General features: G+C 40.6%; 1 protein-coding gene across 4 annotated transcripts in view; it reads right to left on the bottom strand.

Annotated features, from left to right (window-relative positions):
• SLIT3 (slit guidance ligand 3) overlaps window positions 1-16085 on the bottom strand; it is a 731964-nt gene that overhangs the window by 591148 nt on the left and 124731 nt on the right. The window contains exon 1 of one of the 4 annotated variants that reach the window (XM_053288111.1): window positions 10056-10177. The exons of the other annotated variants lie outside the window; for them this stretch is intronic. Coding sequence (XP_053144086.1) covers window positions 10056-10072 — 17 coding nt within the window. The 5' untranslated portion in view covers window positions 10073-10177. Of the gene's footprint in view, window positions 1-10055; window positions 10178-16085 lie in introns of those variants that run through there. 4 annotated transcript variants of the gene reach the window in all.

The raw sequence follows: 16085 nt of genomic DNA, 5'->3' as shown, positions 1-16085 counted from the left end.
AATTTGTTATGGGGTAGCTAACAAATAAATTTTATTATTATTATTATTATTATTATTATTATTATTATTATTATTATTAATATTAATATTTAATAATACAACCTTATTTTAATTTCAGTGGTTGAAATAATGACTGTTGTTGAAGGAGCTATAAAAGAGGCAGTCTTAAGTTTACACTGCAAGAATTATTGAGTCTTCTGCTGTAATTTTAAGCATGTAATAAAATCTGGATTCAAAATTAGACTTCTGACAATATCCACGTTATGTTCTAGTTAAAAACCCTTGATTTTTTTTTCCAAACCATGTAACTTTTCTTTTTGACTTTGCTATGAAGTACTACATAAAAACACAATCTTTAATTCCTGGAACACGGTCTGAGTAGTGATGGTATTGAAATCAGTAACTACTTATTACACAAATATGTCCTCCTTGTAATGCTTGTCTGTATTTGAATTGAGTCCATTTCCCCTTTATATTCTTCATGTCAGAATCTTAAATGAGTTTCTGTGAATATGTGTTCAGCAGATCAGGCTCCCAAAGCCAGCTGAAAAAAATTTCTGAACCATGGAAATGTGTACACGTGTGTCTGTGTAAGTGTCAGAATTAGACTTCTGACAATATTCATGTTATGTTCTAGTTCAAAACTCTTGATATTTGAAGAGGGGCATGTGTGGTATTATTTGCATAGGAGTGGGAGAAAGGGCATCCCAAGAATGTCCCCCCCCCTCCATGTCCTTACTGTTCCTCTGCAGCAAAAGCATGGGGGGAGGCAAGAAGAAGGCAAAGGGCACAGCCTACTTCTCCTCTCCCCGCATCTTTGCCTCTTGTCCCAGGGTCCTCTCCAGCCTTGCTACTCACCAGATCAGAAGGATTAGGTTTGAGGAATATCTTCTTTATTGAAACTCTTTTTTTTTTTTTTTTTGCACAAATGTTTGTGGTGGTGGTGTCTCCCCTCCATCCAGATCTAAACCTTTCTATTTTTCCCATGTGTGTGTTTGGGTGGTGTTAATTGAAGTAAGTTGGTTCTCTGGTGTGACTGATGCTGTATGGTGGGTGCAAGATTATAGAAACCAAATGATAGTTCCCAAGGGGCAATATGTGAGTGCAACTGCATGATGTTTTCCATGCCCCAGCACCAACATTCTATTCAATAGAGAACTCTTAGAGAACAAATGGGCTTTTTCTCAATGCTTGATGAAAGCCCACAAATACTGAACCCATTAAACTCAAGCCCATCAATAGGAAAAGACAAGTGGGCTGAAGAGGGGTATCATCTCAAAAAGCAGGATGCCTGACAGGATAACTGACTTAATTCAACAGATAAATGTTGAATTTATCTTTATTAAAGGTTTGTTAAGTGGTTACAGTTATGTTTCCTTTTGTTGTTGTCGTTGTAATTAAAAATATAGCAAGAGAAAATTGACTTTTCTGTACTTTCTACAACTTATATATGCACTTTTAAATTGTTATAATACATAAAACATGTAGAATGTCTTCTGGGCCAGATTCTACAAAAGTGGTGATGAAGGCCAACACAACTGCCATATTCAAGAACCACATCAGACCGCCTGCATATATTCTTGGCTCATTCAAGACTTAATATAGGGTCAAATTTAGTTAATGAATGGCATATATTTACTTATCTGACATATTTGAGTTTATTATTTTAAAATTTATCTTTCACCACAATGCACTCAAGGCAGTTCACATCAGCAGTTGCTTTCAATTATAATCAAGTGCTGAATTCCACCTCCATCTTTTTATAAAAACAATAACATGCATATCTTAATGACATGTGGCAGAAACCATGCACAGTAATTGCTGAGAGCTGTTCACCAACGTGGGCAGAGGAAGTTACTTCCTGCAGAGGTTCTTTACTGCAGCCTTTTAATTTCCACTTGCTTGGAAGCATTTCTTTTTGAAAAGAAATTCTGTCTGTAGCTCTCCTGTAAAGAAATCCCGGTTTCGATGGAACAGGGACTTGTTAGAACCACTGCCTTTGGTCATTGGTCATTCATAGCTTCTTGATGCTATTCTTATTCTTCTGTTTTGTCAAAACATGTATATGAAAGAATACTGTTTGTATTGCTAACTCTGAAGTTGGGATTGCACATCCATGGGGATTGCTTCTGCACTGAATTCAGTTGGTTTCCTTTCTTCCTTTAAAAATAAGTGGGGGGAGCCCTAATGGAACATACCCCATTTATAGTGGTTTCATATCTCAAACACAATGAAGGAAGTATACAAGTTCTACTGTGCAAGCCTGGCTCAAAGACCTACCTGGCAAGCTGGCTTCATTGGCTTGACAGGTATACTTGTAAAGGGGAATCCGGCAAGGATTACCCTTTACAAACAAAGGGCTTTTCTGATAGTAAATGTGGGGTGGGGTGGGGAGGTAGTCTTAACCTTGAAAAACAAGCCGCCAGTGGTGGGCACAGCAGAGGCGAGGGGGGCTGCTGCTGCTGCAAGCTGCAGCTGCCATTAGATGATTCTCCGTGCATATGCAGAGGGCAGAGGCCATTTGCGTCACCACCATTCCATGCACATCCCTACTTCGTTCACAGTTACTTCAATTCCAAACCCGTTTGATTGGCAGTTTAATCAAACAGAATTAGAACTTCATAGTAGGAAATGATGACAGTAAAAATTATGAAACAAATAACCTAGGAAATCAAATCATTGCAAAGAATAACTGGGATAGCAACTGCTCTCCACAGAGGTCTTTCTCTTGAACAATTTGCTCTGCTGGGACTAAGAATAATTGAGACCTCTTCAGCACCTTGTTTGTGGATTTACCTTTTTCTAGAATGTTCCATCTAGCACTACTTTGACTCGTATCAAGTTGTTAAATTGGCTAAGCAACATTGAAAATGATTTAATTTATGTGCACAGCACTTAAAAAAAATCTTGGTTTTTTGAGAACTACTGCGTAGACACATTTATTTTAGGAAGTTTATTTTAAATTATTTCCTAATAATAGAGTCCTTAACTTGTACACTTTCAATTTTATGAGAACCTCTTTATCAGAATATTTTCTAGATAGCACACTTTTAGCAATGACCATTTTTTAAATTTAATTTTGTATACTGGTTCTATATAAACAGCAGCTGCTCTGATCCTTTTCCTGCCAAATGATACTACTTATTCCTTAACACTTCATTATGTTACTAGCATTACACACTCTTAGGCTTAAAAATGCACAAGTTCGAAGTCTGTTCTGAACTCATATTATGTTTTGACCTCCTTGTCTAGGCACAGTTGTTGGATACAGCTGTATGTAGTAAACTGTCTAGAAAGGTTGATCTAAGTTTACTACATTCTCCATAAAACATAGTCCTGATGGATAAGCACTAATGAAAACTGCTATGGTGGTTTCTCATGTTTTCAGTCCTTTTTAGTGTCTAAGTACTTTATAATCTTTATTTTGTTAGTCCTTGCAACCACCCCCTATGTTGCTGCTAGCCCTATTTATTTATTTATTTATTTATTCATTCATTCATTCATTTATTCGATTTCTATACCGCCCTTCCAAAAATGGTTCAGGGTGGTTTACACAGAGAAATTAATAAATAAATAAGATGGATCCCTGTCCTCAAAGGGCTCATAATCTAAAAAGAAACATAAGATAGACATCAGCAACAGTCACTGGAGGTACTGTGCTGGGGGTGGACGGCCAGTTACTCTCCCCCTGCTAAATAAAGAGAATCACCATGTTAAAAAGTGCCTCTTTGCCAAGTTAGCAGGGGTTTATATTTCAGATATGAGAAGCTGAAGCTGAGAAAACATGACTTCCTGGTAAGTCCGTGCTTCACTTGGCTTGGTTGCCCAGATAATCTGAGACAAACTGTAATTATCTCCACATCAGAGCATCCTGGCTTTGAGTTGATTAAGTTACATTACATCCTTCCGGTACCCTTATATCACTTTCTTCAGGTATTCTTGTTCCAAACCGTGAGTGGTTTTAAAGGTAACCAGCACCTTGAATTGCACCTGGAAACAACCTGGTAACCAATGCTCCTGCAAGACTGGTGTTATATCATACATGCATCATTACTCTCTCAGGACTCTTTTTGCTGAATTTTGGACCAGTTGAAGCTTCCAGAAGGTCTTCAAGGGCAGCCTCATGTGTTGCAGTAATATGTAACCACTCTAGCAAAGTTGACTGGTACAAGAACAGATGCAGTTGGAGAACAAACTGAAGTTGGGCGAAAGCCTCCCAAGCCACAGCAGACACCTTGGCATCCAGGAGTAATGCTGGGTCAAGGAGGGCTTCCAAGCTGTGAACTTGCTCCTTCAAGGGAGTGCAACTCCATCAAGAAAAGGTTGATACGCCACCCGCAAAGTAGCAGTTCTCCTGACAAGAAAGCCTCTGTCTTGTCCAGATTTGATTTCAGCTTGTTAGCCCATGTCCAACCCTTTACAGCCCCCAAATGAAGAGCATTGCCAAATCTTCAGCTGGAGATGGCACAGATATACAAGAGAACCTTGTTATATGTGGATTCTATATCTGCGGTTTCATGTAGTCATAGGTATCTTGCTGCTGCTGATAAAATTGTATAAGAATATAAGCCTCAGAGTAAGATGTAATCAACAGGGACAGTTATCTAGGCCTATTAGGATGTCTAGTGGGGGTCAGTTAGGGTTGCATCCTGGCCCCTTTGCTGTTTAATATTTATGCAAATTCTTTAATTAAGAGCCTGTTGATATACATGTCCTGAAGTTGGCAGACAGATGGCTTCCTGTACTTTTAATCAGATGACACGGTCATTTTGTCCCAGTCACAAGTGGGAATGAGTTCAAGTTGTTGGACATGTGCTCCTGTGGTGTGCCTTTTATACAGAACATAAGAACAGCCCTGCTGAATCAGGCCCAAGGCCCATCTAGTTCAGCATCCAGGTTCACACAGTGGCCCACCAGATGCCGCTGGAAGCCTACAGGGAGGAGTTGAGGGCATGCCCTCTCTCCTGCTGTTACTCCCCTGCAACTGGTACTCAGAGGCATCCTGCCTTTGAGGCTGGAGGTGGCCTATAGACCTCCGACTAGTTGCTGTTGAGACACCTCTCCTCCATGAAGTTATCCAAATCCCTCTTAAAGCCATCCAGGTTGTTAGCTGTCACCACATCTTGTGGCAGAGAATTCCACAATCTGCTTGGTCTTAGGCGGAGACTAATTGACCCTGTTTTACAAAGTTTTCCAGGACAAACGGATGAATTTTATGTTAAATAAAATTTAATGGAGGTACTTATTGTGTGGGGCCAGAACTCCAGAAACTATTTTGATCTACCTGTTCTAGATGGGGGTCACACTTCCCCAAAAGGAATGCAATCTGGGAGTACTTCTAGATCCACACCTCTCTCTGGTATCTCAGGTTGAGGTGATGGCAAGAGGGGCTTTCTATGAGCTTTGGCTGATACACCAGCTGTCTTGAGATGAATAACCTCAAAACAGTGGTATATATGCTGGTAACCTCCAGGCTTGACTTCTGCAATGTGCTCTATGTGGGGCTGCCTTTGTACGTAGTTAAAAAACTCCATTTGGCACAGAATGCGCCGGCCAGGTTGGTCTCTGGGTCATCTTGGAGAGACCATATCACTCCTTTGCTGATAGAGCTATACTGGCTGACAAATGGTTTACGGGCAAAATACAAAGTGCTGGTTATAACCTATAAAGTCCTAAACTGCTTGCGCCCTGGGTATTTAAGAGAATATCTTCTTCATTATGCACCCCACCACCCACTGAGGTCATCTGGAGAGGTTCATCTCCTGTTGTCGCCAGCTTGGCTGGTGGCCACATGGGGACGGGCCTTCTTGGTTGCTGCCCTGAGATTGTCAAATGTGCTCCCTACTGAAATATGATCCTCCCCCTCTCTGGCAATTTTTAAAAAGCATTTGAAAACCCACCTCTGTACTCAAGCTTTTTCAACTTTTTACATGTTTCAGTTTTAATCTGGTTTTGACTTTTCAATTGTTTAAATTGTTTTAAGTTTTATGTTATTGTTAACTGCCTGGAGATGAAAGTTTGGGGCGGTATACAAATTTGATTGATAAATAAATAAATAAAATATTTGCTAATAGATACTAATTCATCAATTACACATGCAGTTGTGAAATTCTGCTCTTCTGCAATACAGGTGCAAGATACTCTGCTCTCTAATGGTTGGATGCAAAGTACAGATATGTTATTAATATGGATGTTTTCAATTTTACAATTGTTTTAGGTATTTGGTATTGGTCAAAGGGCGAAAAAAAGACTGACTGTCCATAACAAATTGTTCTCTGGGTGGCTCACAACACAACATCAAAACATCCAATAACATGAAACAATCCATTAAATTATAACAAACAAAGAGGGAAAAAGAAAACACAAAAATACAATACACAGCAATTTAAAAACTCTTTAAAAATCAATTAAAAATCAAATTTAAAAATCAAAATTGTAGAGGTCGGAATGAGCAAAAAGGTCTTTACCTGGCATCTAAAAGAACAAAGTGATGAGGCCAAGCAAACCTCACTCGGGAGGCTATTCCATAAGCGGGGTGTAATCACCATAAAAAGGCCCTCTCCCTAGTAGCCACCCACTTGTTGCTTGTCAGAGGCACTTGGAGCAGGACCTCTGAAGAAGATCTTAAGGTCTGGGTTGGGACATATGGGGCAAGACACTCTCTCAGGTAACCCAGTCCCAAGTCATTTAGGGCTTTAAAGATTAAAACCAGCACTTTGAATTGGGCCCAGAAATGGACTGGAAGCCAGTGCAGCTGATGAAGTACCAGTGTAATACACTCAAAATGTCCAATCCCAGTTAATTATCTTGCAGTCCTGTTTTGTACCAGCTGCAATTTCTGGACTGTTTCAAAGGCAGCTCCATTTACAATGCATTGCAGTAATCTAAGTGAGAGGTTACCAGAACATGAGGAACTGGGGCCAAACTATTTCTGTCCAGGTAAGGTCAAAGTTGGTGTATCAGCCAAAGCCGATAAAAGGAACTCTGGGAGACAGAGGTCACTTGAGTCTCTAGTGACAGTGCTGGATCAATGAGTACCCCCAACTGTGAACCTGGTCCTTCAGGGGGAATGCAACTCCATCTAGAATAGGCTGAACATCATTCACCCAGGCAGGCAACCACTGATCGGCAGTAGTTCTGTCTTGTCTGGATTGAGTCTCGGCTTGTTCTCCCTCAGCCAGTTCATTACTGTATCAGGAGACACACAACCTCATCTGCATCTGATGAAAAAGAGAGATACAACTAAGTGTTCTCTACATACTGATGATACCTCAGGCCAAATCTCTGGATGACCTCTCCCAGCGGTTTCATGTAGATGTTAAACAGCATAGGGGAAAGAAGAGAACCCTGCAGAACCCCAAAGCATAAGTGCCAAGGGGTTGAGCAGTAATCACACAGCACCACCTTTTGGGAATGAGCCTCGAGGTAGAACCACACCTCCAAACAGTGCCTCCCATATCCAACTTGGCCAGCCTATCCAAAAGGATACTATGGTCAATAGTACTGAAAGCTGCAGAGAGATCCAAGAGAATTAGAAGGATTGCACTCCCTGACTCTGTCTCTGCACAGGTCATTCCACAGGGCAACCAAACCAGTTTCTCTTCCAAAGCCAGGCCCGAAGCCTGATTGAAATGGATCTAGATAGTCAGTTTCCTCCAAGAATGTCTGGAGCTGGTCAGCCACTACACGCTCAAGCACCTTGCCCAGGAAGGGAATATTGGCCACAAGCCTACAGTTATTTACATCCTCTAGGTCCAGACTAGGTTTCTTTAGGAGTGGTCAAATAATAGCTTCCTTCAATAGAGCTGGGACCATTCCCTCTTTCAATGAGGCATTTAGAACCTGCTTGACCGAGCTAAAAATTCCCTACCTACTAGATTTAATAAGCCATGAAGGGCAAGAGTCAAGCACGCACGTGGTCAGCTGAACTCTACTAAACACCTTGTCCACAAACTCGGGGACCAATAATTGAAACTCCTCCAGCAACACTAGACCAGGTGTCACTCTGGACACCTCTGCCAAATGACCCCTCCATCAGTCAAGAGCCTAACCTTTGCTCAGATTCACCCCAAGTTCTCCTCCACTTGTGTTCCAGCCATCTCCCAGCTTGCTTCATCAGCTCAGGTGTGTACCAAGGTGCTACACAGTCTCTGCTTTGCAGGAGAGGGCACTTGTGAGCTAACATGTCAACCACACAAGCTATCTCTCCATTCTAGAGAGCAACTAGAGCTTCAACATGAGTGCCTGCCATACCACCTGGAAAATCCTCCAAAGTCCTCAGGAATCCATTAGAGCAGGTTTCCCCAACATGCAGCACTCCAGATGTTGCTGAACTACAAATCCCAGCACACCCAGCCACAATAAATTGTGACTAGGGGTGCTGCGAGTTGTTGTTCAGCAACATCTGGAGGGCTGCAAGTTGGGGAAGCCTGCATTAGAGTCCAACAACCTCTGGGGGTGGAACATTTGTGTAGGTCCACCATACTTGCAGAGAGGTGTAGCTGCTGAGACTCTAAACCTCATAAGGAAGTGATCTGACCATGACAAAGGCATACGTGATATATTCCCCAGTTTCAAATCACCATCCTCCAGTCCAGTTGGAAAAAAACCAAAACAGATTCCAAGTGTGCCCCATGGTTGTCATGGCGGCTATGAAGTCTTGAGCTGCCCCAGCCAAGACAGCCTCAGCAGAGATTTTGAAGTCACCCAGAACAATCATTCTGGGAGTCCTCAACACTAAATCCGAGACCACCTCCATTAGCTCAGGGAGGCAGACAGCTGGGCAGCAGGATAGGCCATTCTGCAGGGTGGCCCACCCTGGGCTGTGGGAGTGGGCAACACCAAAAGAATCCCCACTCTGTCCTGAGAACCTGACACCATACAAACACTCTGAACCAGCATTCACCCTGACAGTGGGCCTAGAGAGAAAAATAGAGCTTTTCTAAATTACAGCCCTCCCCAGCCCTCTAGCCTATGCTGATGCTGCACTAAATACCCAGGTAAACACAGTTGGGAAAGACTAATCTCTCCCAGCTCCCCACTCAGGTCTCCATAATACAAACCAGTTCAGCCCCTTCTTCCACAATTAAATTGTGTATGAGACAGATTTTATTCTGGACCGACCTAGAATTAAACAGCAGCACCAGTAGACCAAAGAACAAACTGGTAAAGCAGCCGGGAACCTTCCCATTACAGGAACAGCCAGAAGAAGAGATAGGAATAAGGTCTTGAACCACTCTTCCCCTCTTCTGATGTAAATGAAGCCCCAAGCCATACCTTCCCCTAGTAACTGAAGCACCCCCAGCTCTTCACAGGTTCACATCCTCACTCAGGCACATAATCAAAACAGCTATGATTACTCTCAGCAAGCAGAGTGGATCCCTTTCCTTGTGGTTCCTGAAGGGGCTCCCTTCAGTGGCTGACCCTGCTGGCTGCTGCACAAGGCTGAGGAGGTATTTTCTGAAAGACTTCCACTTTTTATTTGTAAAGGCTGTGTATACCTGAACATTATTAAAAGGACTGCTCATTAACAGACAGAGGAATCTACATAGACCCGGCCTGCTCAACTTAGCCCCACCCCCAGCTTTTTTTGGACTACAACTCCCATAACCCCCAGACACAGTGGCCAACAGCCAGGGATCATGGGAATCGTAGGCCAGCGTCTTCAGGAGGACCATAGTTGAGCAGCCTTGACACAGACTATGCTGAAGTAATCTTTAGGTAGAAAAATAGAATCTTTCTTTCCTCTAAGCTCAAAAGCAACAAAACAAAATGACCTATAATTTACCTTACTGAAGTACCCCCCCCCCACGCCATTGCCACTCTCTGTAGAGCTTTGTGATTGGGTATTTCATGTTCTACTTCAGTCTTAACTAACAAGAGAACACAGTTTATTGATTAGGCTCACTGAATCTGAAGTGGGGTTGTGTTTTTTTTTTAAAGAAACCATGGAAACAAACATCTATTCATCCAAGACAGAAAATCATCAAGGTACCTTGGTTCCTCAGAACAAAACAGAAGCAAGATGATGGTTATCAATCTAATCCCTAACATACCTTTTGAAACACACCATTATACATACATCTGGCTTTAATGATGCAATACCACTTCTAAAAGTAAAAACTAGGGCTGCTATTCAAAATCAACACTCCTCTGACGATTCAGCTCTCTGTTACCTGCCTCCTCCTTGCAAAAGGCAAATTGACAACGTGACTTCCTCTGAGTTTCCAGGCTGGGAATTTTTACCAGGTGCATTCCTTCCATACCAATCAATCAAGTGAAGAAATTAAAGCTGCAAACCAGTTTCTAAAACGCATTGAGCATTTCCAGCAGCTAGTGCTGCTCTGCTGAGACTGAGCCAGGAACCTAAGAGATCTGAATATGTTTAATAAGCTGGATTTTCCCCTTTAAGAATCAGTACTATAGGAAAGCACTAATCCCATTGTTATTTTCATTTTAATCAGTCATTAGGAATGTGCTCCATTCCCCCCACCATCTTTAGTTCTATTAGCACATGCTGTGGAGTGGCTGAAAAGATGCTGTTGAAATTGCATACAGGAAAGTCACTTTGGGGCAATTTGCCATCTGACTTGTGCACATTCCACAAGCCTACTGAAGCCTAGAAAATTGGGGTAATTTGGACTGGTGCTTGTCCAGCATCATGAAAGGGATGAATTGAGAAGAGTCAGGAATTAAATTTAAGAACCAATCTTATTTGTCTGTTTCTTTCTTAATGGTATGTTAAATTAAAAATACCTACCTAAACCATTTTTACATGTAAATATGTTTTCTATTCAAAAATCACATCTGTTGACAGTAAGAACTACTAGCCATAAAGCTTTTTAAAAATCATTTTTACAAACAAAAACTAAATATTTTTTTACAGTCATGTCATCTGTATTTGTGCCTTAATGCACACTCAGCAAAAATGCAAAATTAACCTTCCCTCTTGCCTCATGAAATATTTATTCCACCTCAACAAACATCAGATTAAATTCTTCAAAGTTCAGGTGCACAGATTCAATTTAAGTTTCTTCACACACATTCCAAATTTGAAGAGATAATGCAAACTTTCCTTCAGAAATGTTTTTTATACACTAACCTCCAATCTCCTCAAATATAAGTGGAAAAATACAAACCTAAATTTATCTAAATCAAACTAATTAGCAGGGCATCCAAGCAGGCTTAAATCTCTAGAAGCAACTAAATGTCATCTGCTTTAACTCACAGGGGAAAATAAATCCCAGCCAGTTGATTAAGATAACTGGATAACTTAGTTAACTGGGTGTGGCATTCCCAGCACTTACAATAATAATTAAAGACTTAAATCAGTCTGAAACTGTCTTCTGAAATAGTCAGGTTTGCCTTTCAAGAGGTCCATGAGGTGGCAGCATGAACAAAATAGTGCATATGTAGCTTTACTTTCTAGCTTGAAATTCAGTTTCCTGACATTAAGATCTACAGTGTCCTACATGAGGAAAATTACTCAAAGTAGTCCTACTTAAAGTGAAAGAATAAGTTAGATATTGTCCTACTTTGAGTAGTACTCTTCATCATGTCAGCCAGTGAAATTAGTATGGCAAATGAGCCACTGTTGATTATTCATTGCTATAACACATCTAAATTATAAAATGTTACACAACACATACTATGGAGGTAACTTATCATCATTAATATTAATATTTTAAAGATAGAGAACTGAGGCTGAAAGTATGAGGAGGTGCCTAATAAATGCATACTTGAGCAGGGTTTCAATCAAAGGTTTCCCAGCTCCAAGCCCATGTAGCTAGTCACTTGGTCACAGAGTCTATTTTGCCAGAACATTTTACCTAGTTTACACAACCTGGGGCCCATTAAGAAAAACAGACCATTACTTATATCTCACATTCAATTCCTGAACAAAGCCAAACGCAGAGAGCAACACAAAAAATCAAAACAAATCAACAGAAACAAATATCAAAAACACAATACAATTGATGAATTCAGAGTAAATCAGTAACAAATCAAACAACAATACAATTAATTTCAGTTTACAACAGTCCATAAACATAACATAACTACAAAACCAATAATATCAATATTTTGCAATGCTAATAAAAATTCAATTAACAAACATAATAATTCATAAACAATGAAACAATCACATAAATAAGCAAATAAAACAAAAGCAAAAACCAATGAAGCACACTCCCAGTCTGTCATTCTGCCTCACATACAGAATCAGTTTAGGCTTTTCTGCTGTCATTGCGGCTTACGTTCCAGTCTCTAACCCTTCTCTCACCAGGAGAATTATCAGTTTGTATCACTTTTACTTTATATACCCTTGTTACCATTAGTAATTTACTATATATCTGCCTGGATATGTCAACTTCTCTATTTTCTCTCTCTTCTTCAATTTATCTTTCTATTTCCCTTTGTTTTTTTATTTTCTCCAAAAGAGAATCATTGCATGCTGGTAGGACCAAATGTGTCAAAACTATGGACCCATCAGATCAAAACCATTGGAAATAAAAAGCACTTGACAGTCAATCACCACTTTTGTTATGGACTTTACAGTATTGCCTCTGACAAGCAACAGCCAGTTAGTCAACAGTCCACTTCAGTAGACTGCCACCGTTTTTCTAGCAATGCTCTTGTGCCTTTAGAAACTGCCCAACAGAACATTCAGCAGGTAAAGCTATCCTCATCACCATGACAGTAAAGATTCATTTGCTGGATAACTTCATGCAGCTTCTAAGGCACATGAATTATGATTACAGAACATTAACCTTACATTAGCCATAAACCTGCTGAAAAGTTAAAAACTTTCAGGTAATCTGTATTAATCTTGCAGAAGATGACTAAACACTGCAAGCGATTCCTACAGAATACTTAGATTTTTTCCTAAGCCAGCTCTGGTCCTCAAAGCTCCACAGTCACAGATATTTTCTCTCTTTTGGCTCTCATAACCAGAAAGGTTGCTTTCTCGAACTTGAAACTTGCTCTTTTTTTAAACTCACTTTTCATAGTATACTTATGGTATTTCCTGGAATCTAGCAAGAAAGTTGAAGCAATTCACACCACCAATTTTTCAGTTGTTAACTGTATCACTGACTGATTCCACCATGAGATACAGCACATTATATTTGAGAAAGCAGAATATATTTAAGAAAATAAACGTTCACATCTTTTGAGACATATTTCCCCCCCTGCTTTTGGAAGCCTCTCTTCAGTTGCTGATTAGGACTCAGAGCTACTTCAGGAGAATCAACAGTGGTGTCACCAAATTAATTATTATTATATACTTAACATATGCACACAGGGATGTGAAAAAAGCCATCCATGAGGCAGCATGTAAATTTGGAGGCAATTTTAGAGTCGCCCACAGAGGTGCTTTTAGCACTTCCTTCTTTTCCCCAGTCTAATTGCACTGATGTTGGATGGCTTGCTATTAAGCATTAAGTTATGCAATACATGACATTAATTATTTACTGTCAAATATCTAAAATCAAAGTATTATTTCTATTTGTTATATTCATACATTTGAATTTTGCACAAGACAACAGTTTGATGGTAGTTCAAAATCCAGTACACCTCCCTCCTGTGAAATTAGGATCAGGTTTCTGCACATTCAGGTTGTTTTACACCAATTTTCTCTACTATGAAGTATCTACAGGAACTGAAGACAGCTACTCCAGAAAATGTAATTATAATACCATCTCAAACGACAGGATCAAAGAACTATGGTCATGTAAGTCACACTAATCCTTTTGTTACCAAACGGAAGGCTTTTATTTGGAATCATCAGTAGCAGGAACTCTCCCTTAGAGTCAGAATAGAGACAAAGCAGATAACATTCAGAGTTCATTCCCAGTTCTGTAATTCCACTGCCTTTGACTTTTTTATGTTTATTTCTTTTTAAGTGAGCAGAAAGTAATATAATTTACTGATTTACAAAAACACAATGATTTTAGGGTATGCATTTTTGTCTACTCATCATAGTAGTATGCTTAGTATCTTTATCAACTGACAGCAAAAAATTCCAAGTAACACATCATCTCCATTAAAGTTTCCTGGTTTTATATGAGAAAAATACTACCCTTAAGAAGGTAATTATCACTAACAAGTCAAGAAATTACAATATATGAAAAGGCCAGTGTGATTTTTGTGAAGTATTGAGCAAAGAAACAATATTAACATTTGTGGCAGTGCCAGATCATTAGGAACACCAGCATTGCCTTGTGCATTATGTGGGCAATTGTTACTGTACATACTAGCCGACTTCCAGATGAATGCCACCCTGGCATCCAGCAAAACAGCACTGATAGAGGAAGTGTGACTCTGTTGGTCCTTTTGCATCTCTTAGCGGCTTTCAATACTATCGACCATAGTATCCTTCTGGGTCATCTGAGGGTGTTGGGGGTGGGAGGCACTGTTTTACAGTGGTTCCACTCCTACCTCTCGGACAGATTCCAGATGGTGTTGATTGGAGACTGTTGCTCCTCGAAATCTGACCTTAACTATGGTGTCCCTCAAGGCTCCATACTTTCTCCAATGCTCTTTAACATCTACATGAAACCTCTGGGAGAGATCATCAGTATGCTGATGACACCCAGATCTACTTCTCCATGTCAGCTTCTTCAGGAAATGGCATAACTTCCCTAAATGCTTGCCTAGAAGCAGTAATGGGCTGGATGAGGGACAATAAACTGAAACTAAATCCAGATAAGATGGAGGTACTTATTGTGCGGGGTCAGAACTCTAGAGACGATTTTGATCTACCTGTTCTAGATGGGGTCACACTTCCCCAAAAGGAACAGGTTAGCAGTCTGGGAGTACTTCTGGATCCACACCTCTCCCTGGTATCTCAGGTTGTGGTGGTGGCCAGAGGGGCTTTCTATCAGCTTCGGCTGATATGCCAGCTGCGTCCATTTCTTGAGATGAATCACCTCAAAACAGTGGTACATACATTGGTAACCTCCAGACTGGATTTCTGCAATGCGCTCTATGTGGGGCTGCCTTTGTACATAGTCCGGAAGCTTCAGCTGGTGCAGAATGAGGCGGCCAGGTTGGTCTCTGGGTTATCTCGGAGAGACCACATCACTCCTTTGTTGATAGAGTTACACTGGCTGCCAACAGGTTTCTGGACAAAATACAAAGTGCTATTCATAACTTGTAAAGCCCTAAATGGCTTAGGCCCTTGGTATCTAAGAGAATGTCTTCTTCATTATGAGCCCCACCACCCATTGAGTTTGTCTGGAGAGATCAGTCTCCAGCCCAGCTGGTGGCCACATGGGGGCAGTTCTCGGTTGCTGCCCCGAGACTGTGGAATGCACTCCCTATCTCTGACACAGCCCCGAGACTGTGGAATATGATCCTTCCCATCTCTGACAACTTTTAGAAAGCATTTGAAAACCCACCTCTTCACCCAAGCTTTTTCAGTGCTTTAAAATTTTATGGTTTTAAATTGTGGATGATTTTTAAATTGTTAAATTGATATTGGAACATTTGGGGCGGTGTACAAATGTGATAAATAAATAAATATATTTCCAACTGCACTCAAATCAGATCTTGCCCCTGATTGATAGACTCATCAACCTCTCCCCACCCCCAACTCAATCTCTCTGTCTCTTCCTGCTTTTACTTTTCTTACAAGCCGCTTGACTTACAATATTAACCCTTCTTTCCCCTACTTTCTTCCAATGAAACTGCCTTCAACATTGATTATTTGGTTGTGGGCACTAGCAAGTTGGTTCAGAATGGACAGGATTCACACAGTCTGGTTAGAGCGCCATGGCTGCAAAGGGATTGTCATCACCTGAGTAATTGTCGTAGTACCAGAGTAATTTCCCTGAGTTATTGAAGGTGTTGGGTGGAGAGCCTGATCAGCATATGTAAATTAGGTGCACACGCATAAGATACACAAATCTGAGCAAGGATAGTGTACTTTGCAGTCAGAAGTAGTGTTACATTCTGGCATTTGTAAGATATCTTGGGCCTTTTCCTGGGTATTAGAGATTCTATTCCTTGGAAGCATAGTCATACAAAACTATCAAAGTTTGAATATTGATCATTATGTCTTTTGGGCCAAGGTAATTCTAAAGCCT

The sequence above is a fragment of the Hemicordylus capensis genome, chromosome 2 (assembly GCF_027244095.1).
Source record: "Hemicordylus capensis ecotype Gifberg chromosome 2, rHemCap1.1.pri, whole genome shotgun sequence".
Taxonomy (NCBI): domain Eukaryota; kingdom Metazoa; phylum Chordata; class Lepidosauria; order Squamata; family Cordylidae; genus Hemicordylus; species Hemicordylus capensis.
The sequence above is the reverse complement of the archived record's forward strand: the minus strand, read 5'-3'. Positions and strand labels throughout refer to the sequence as shown.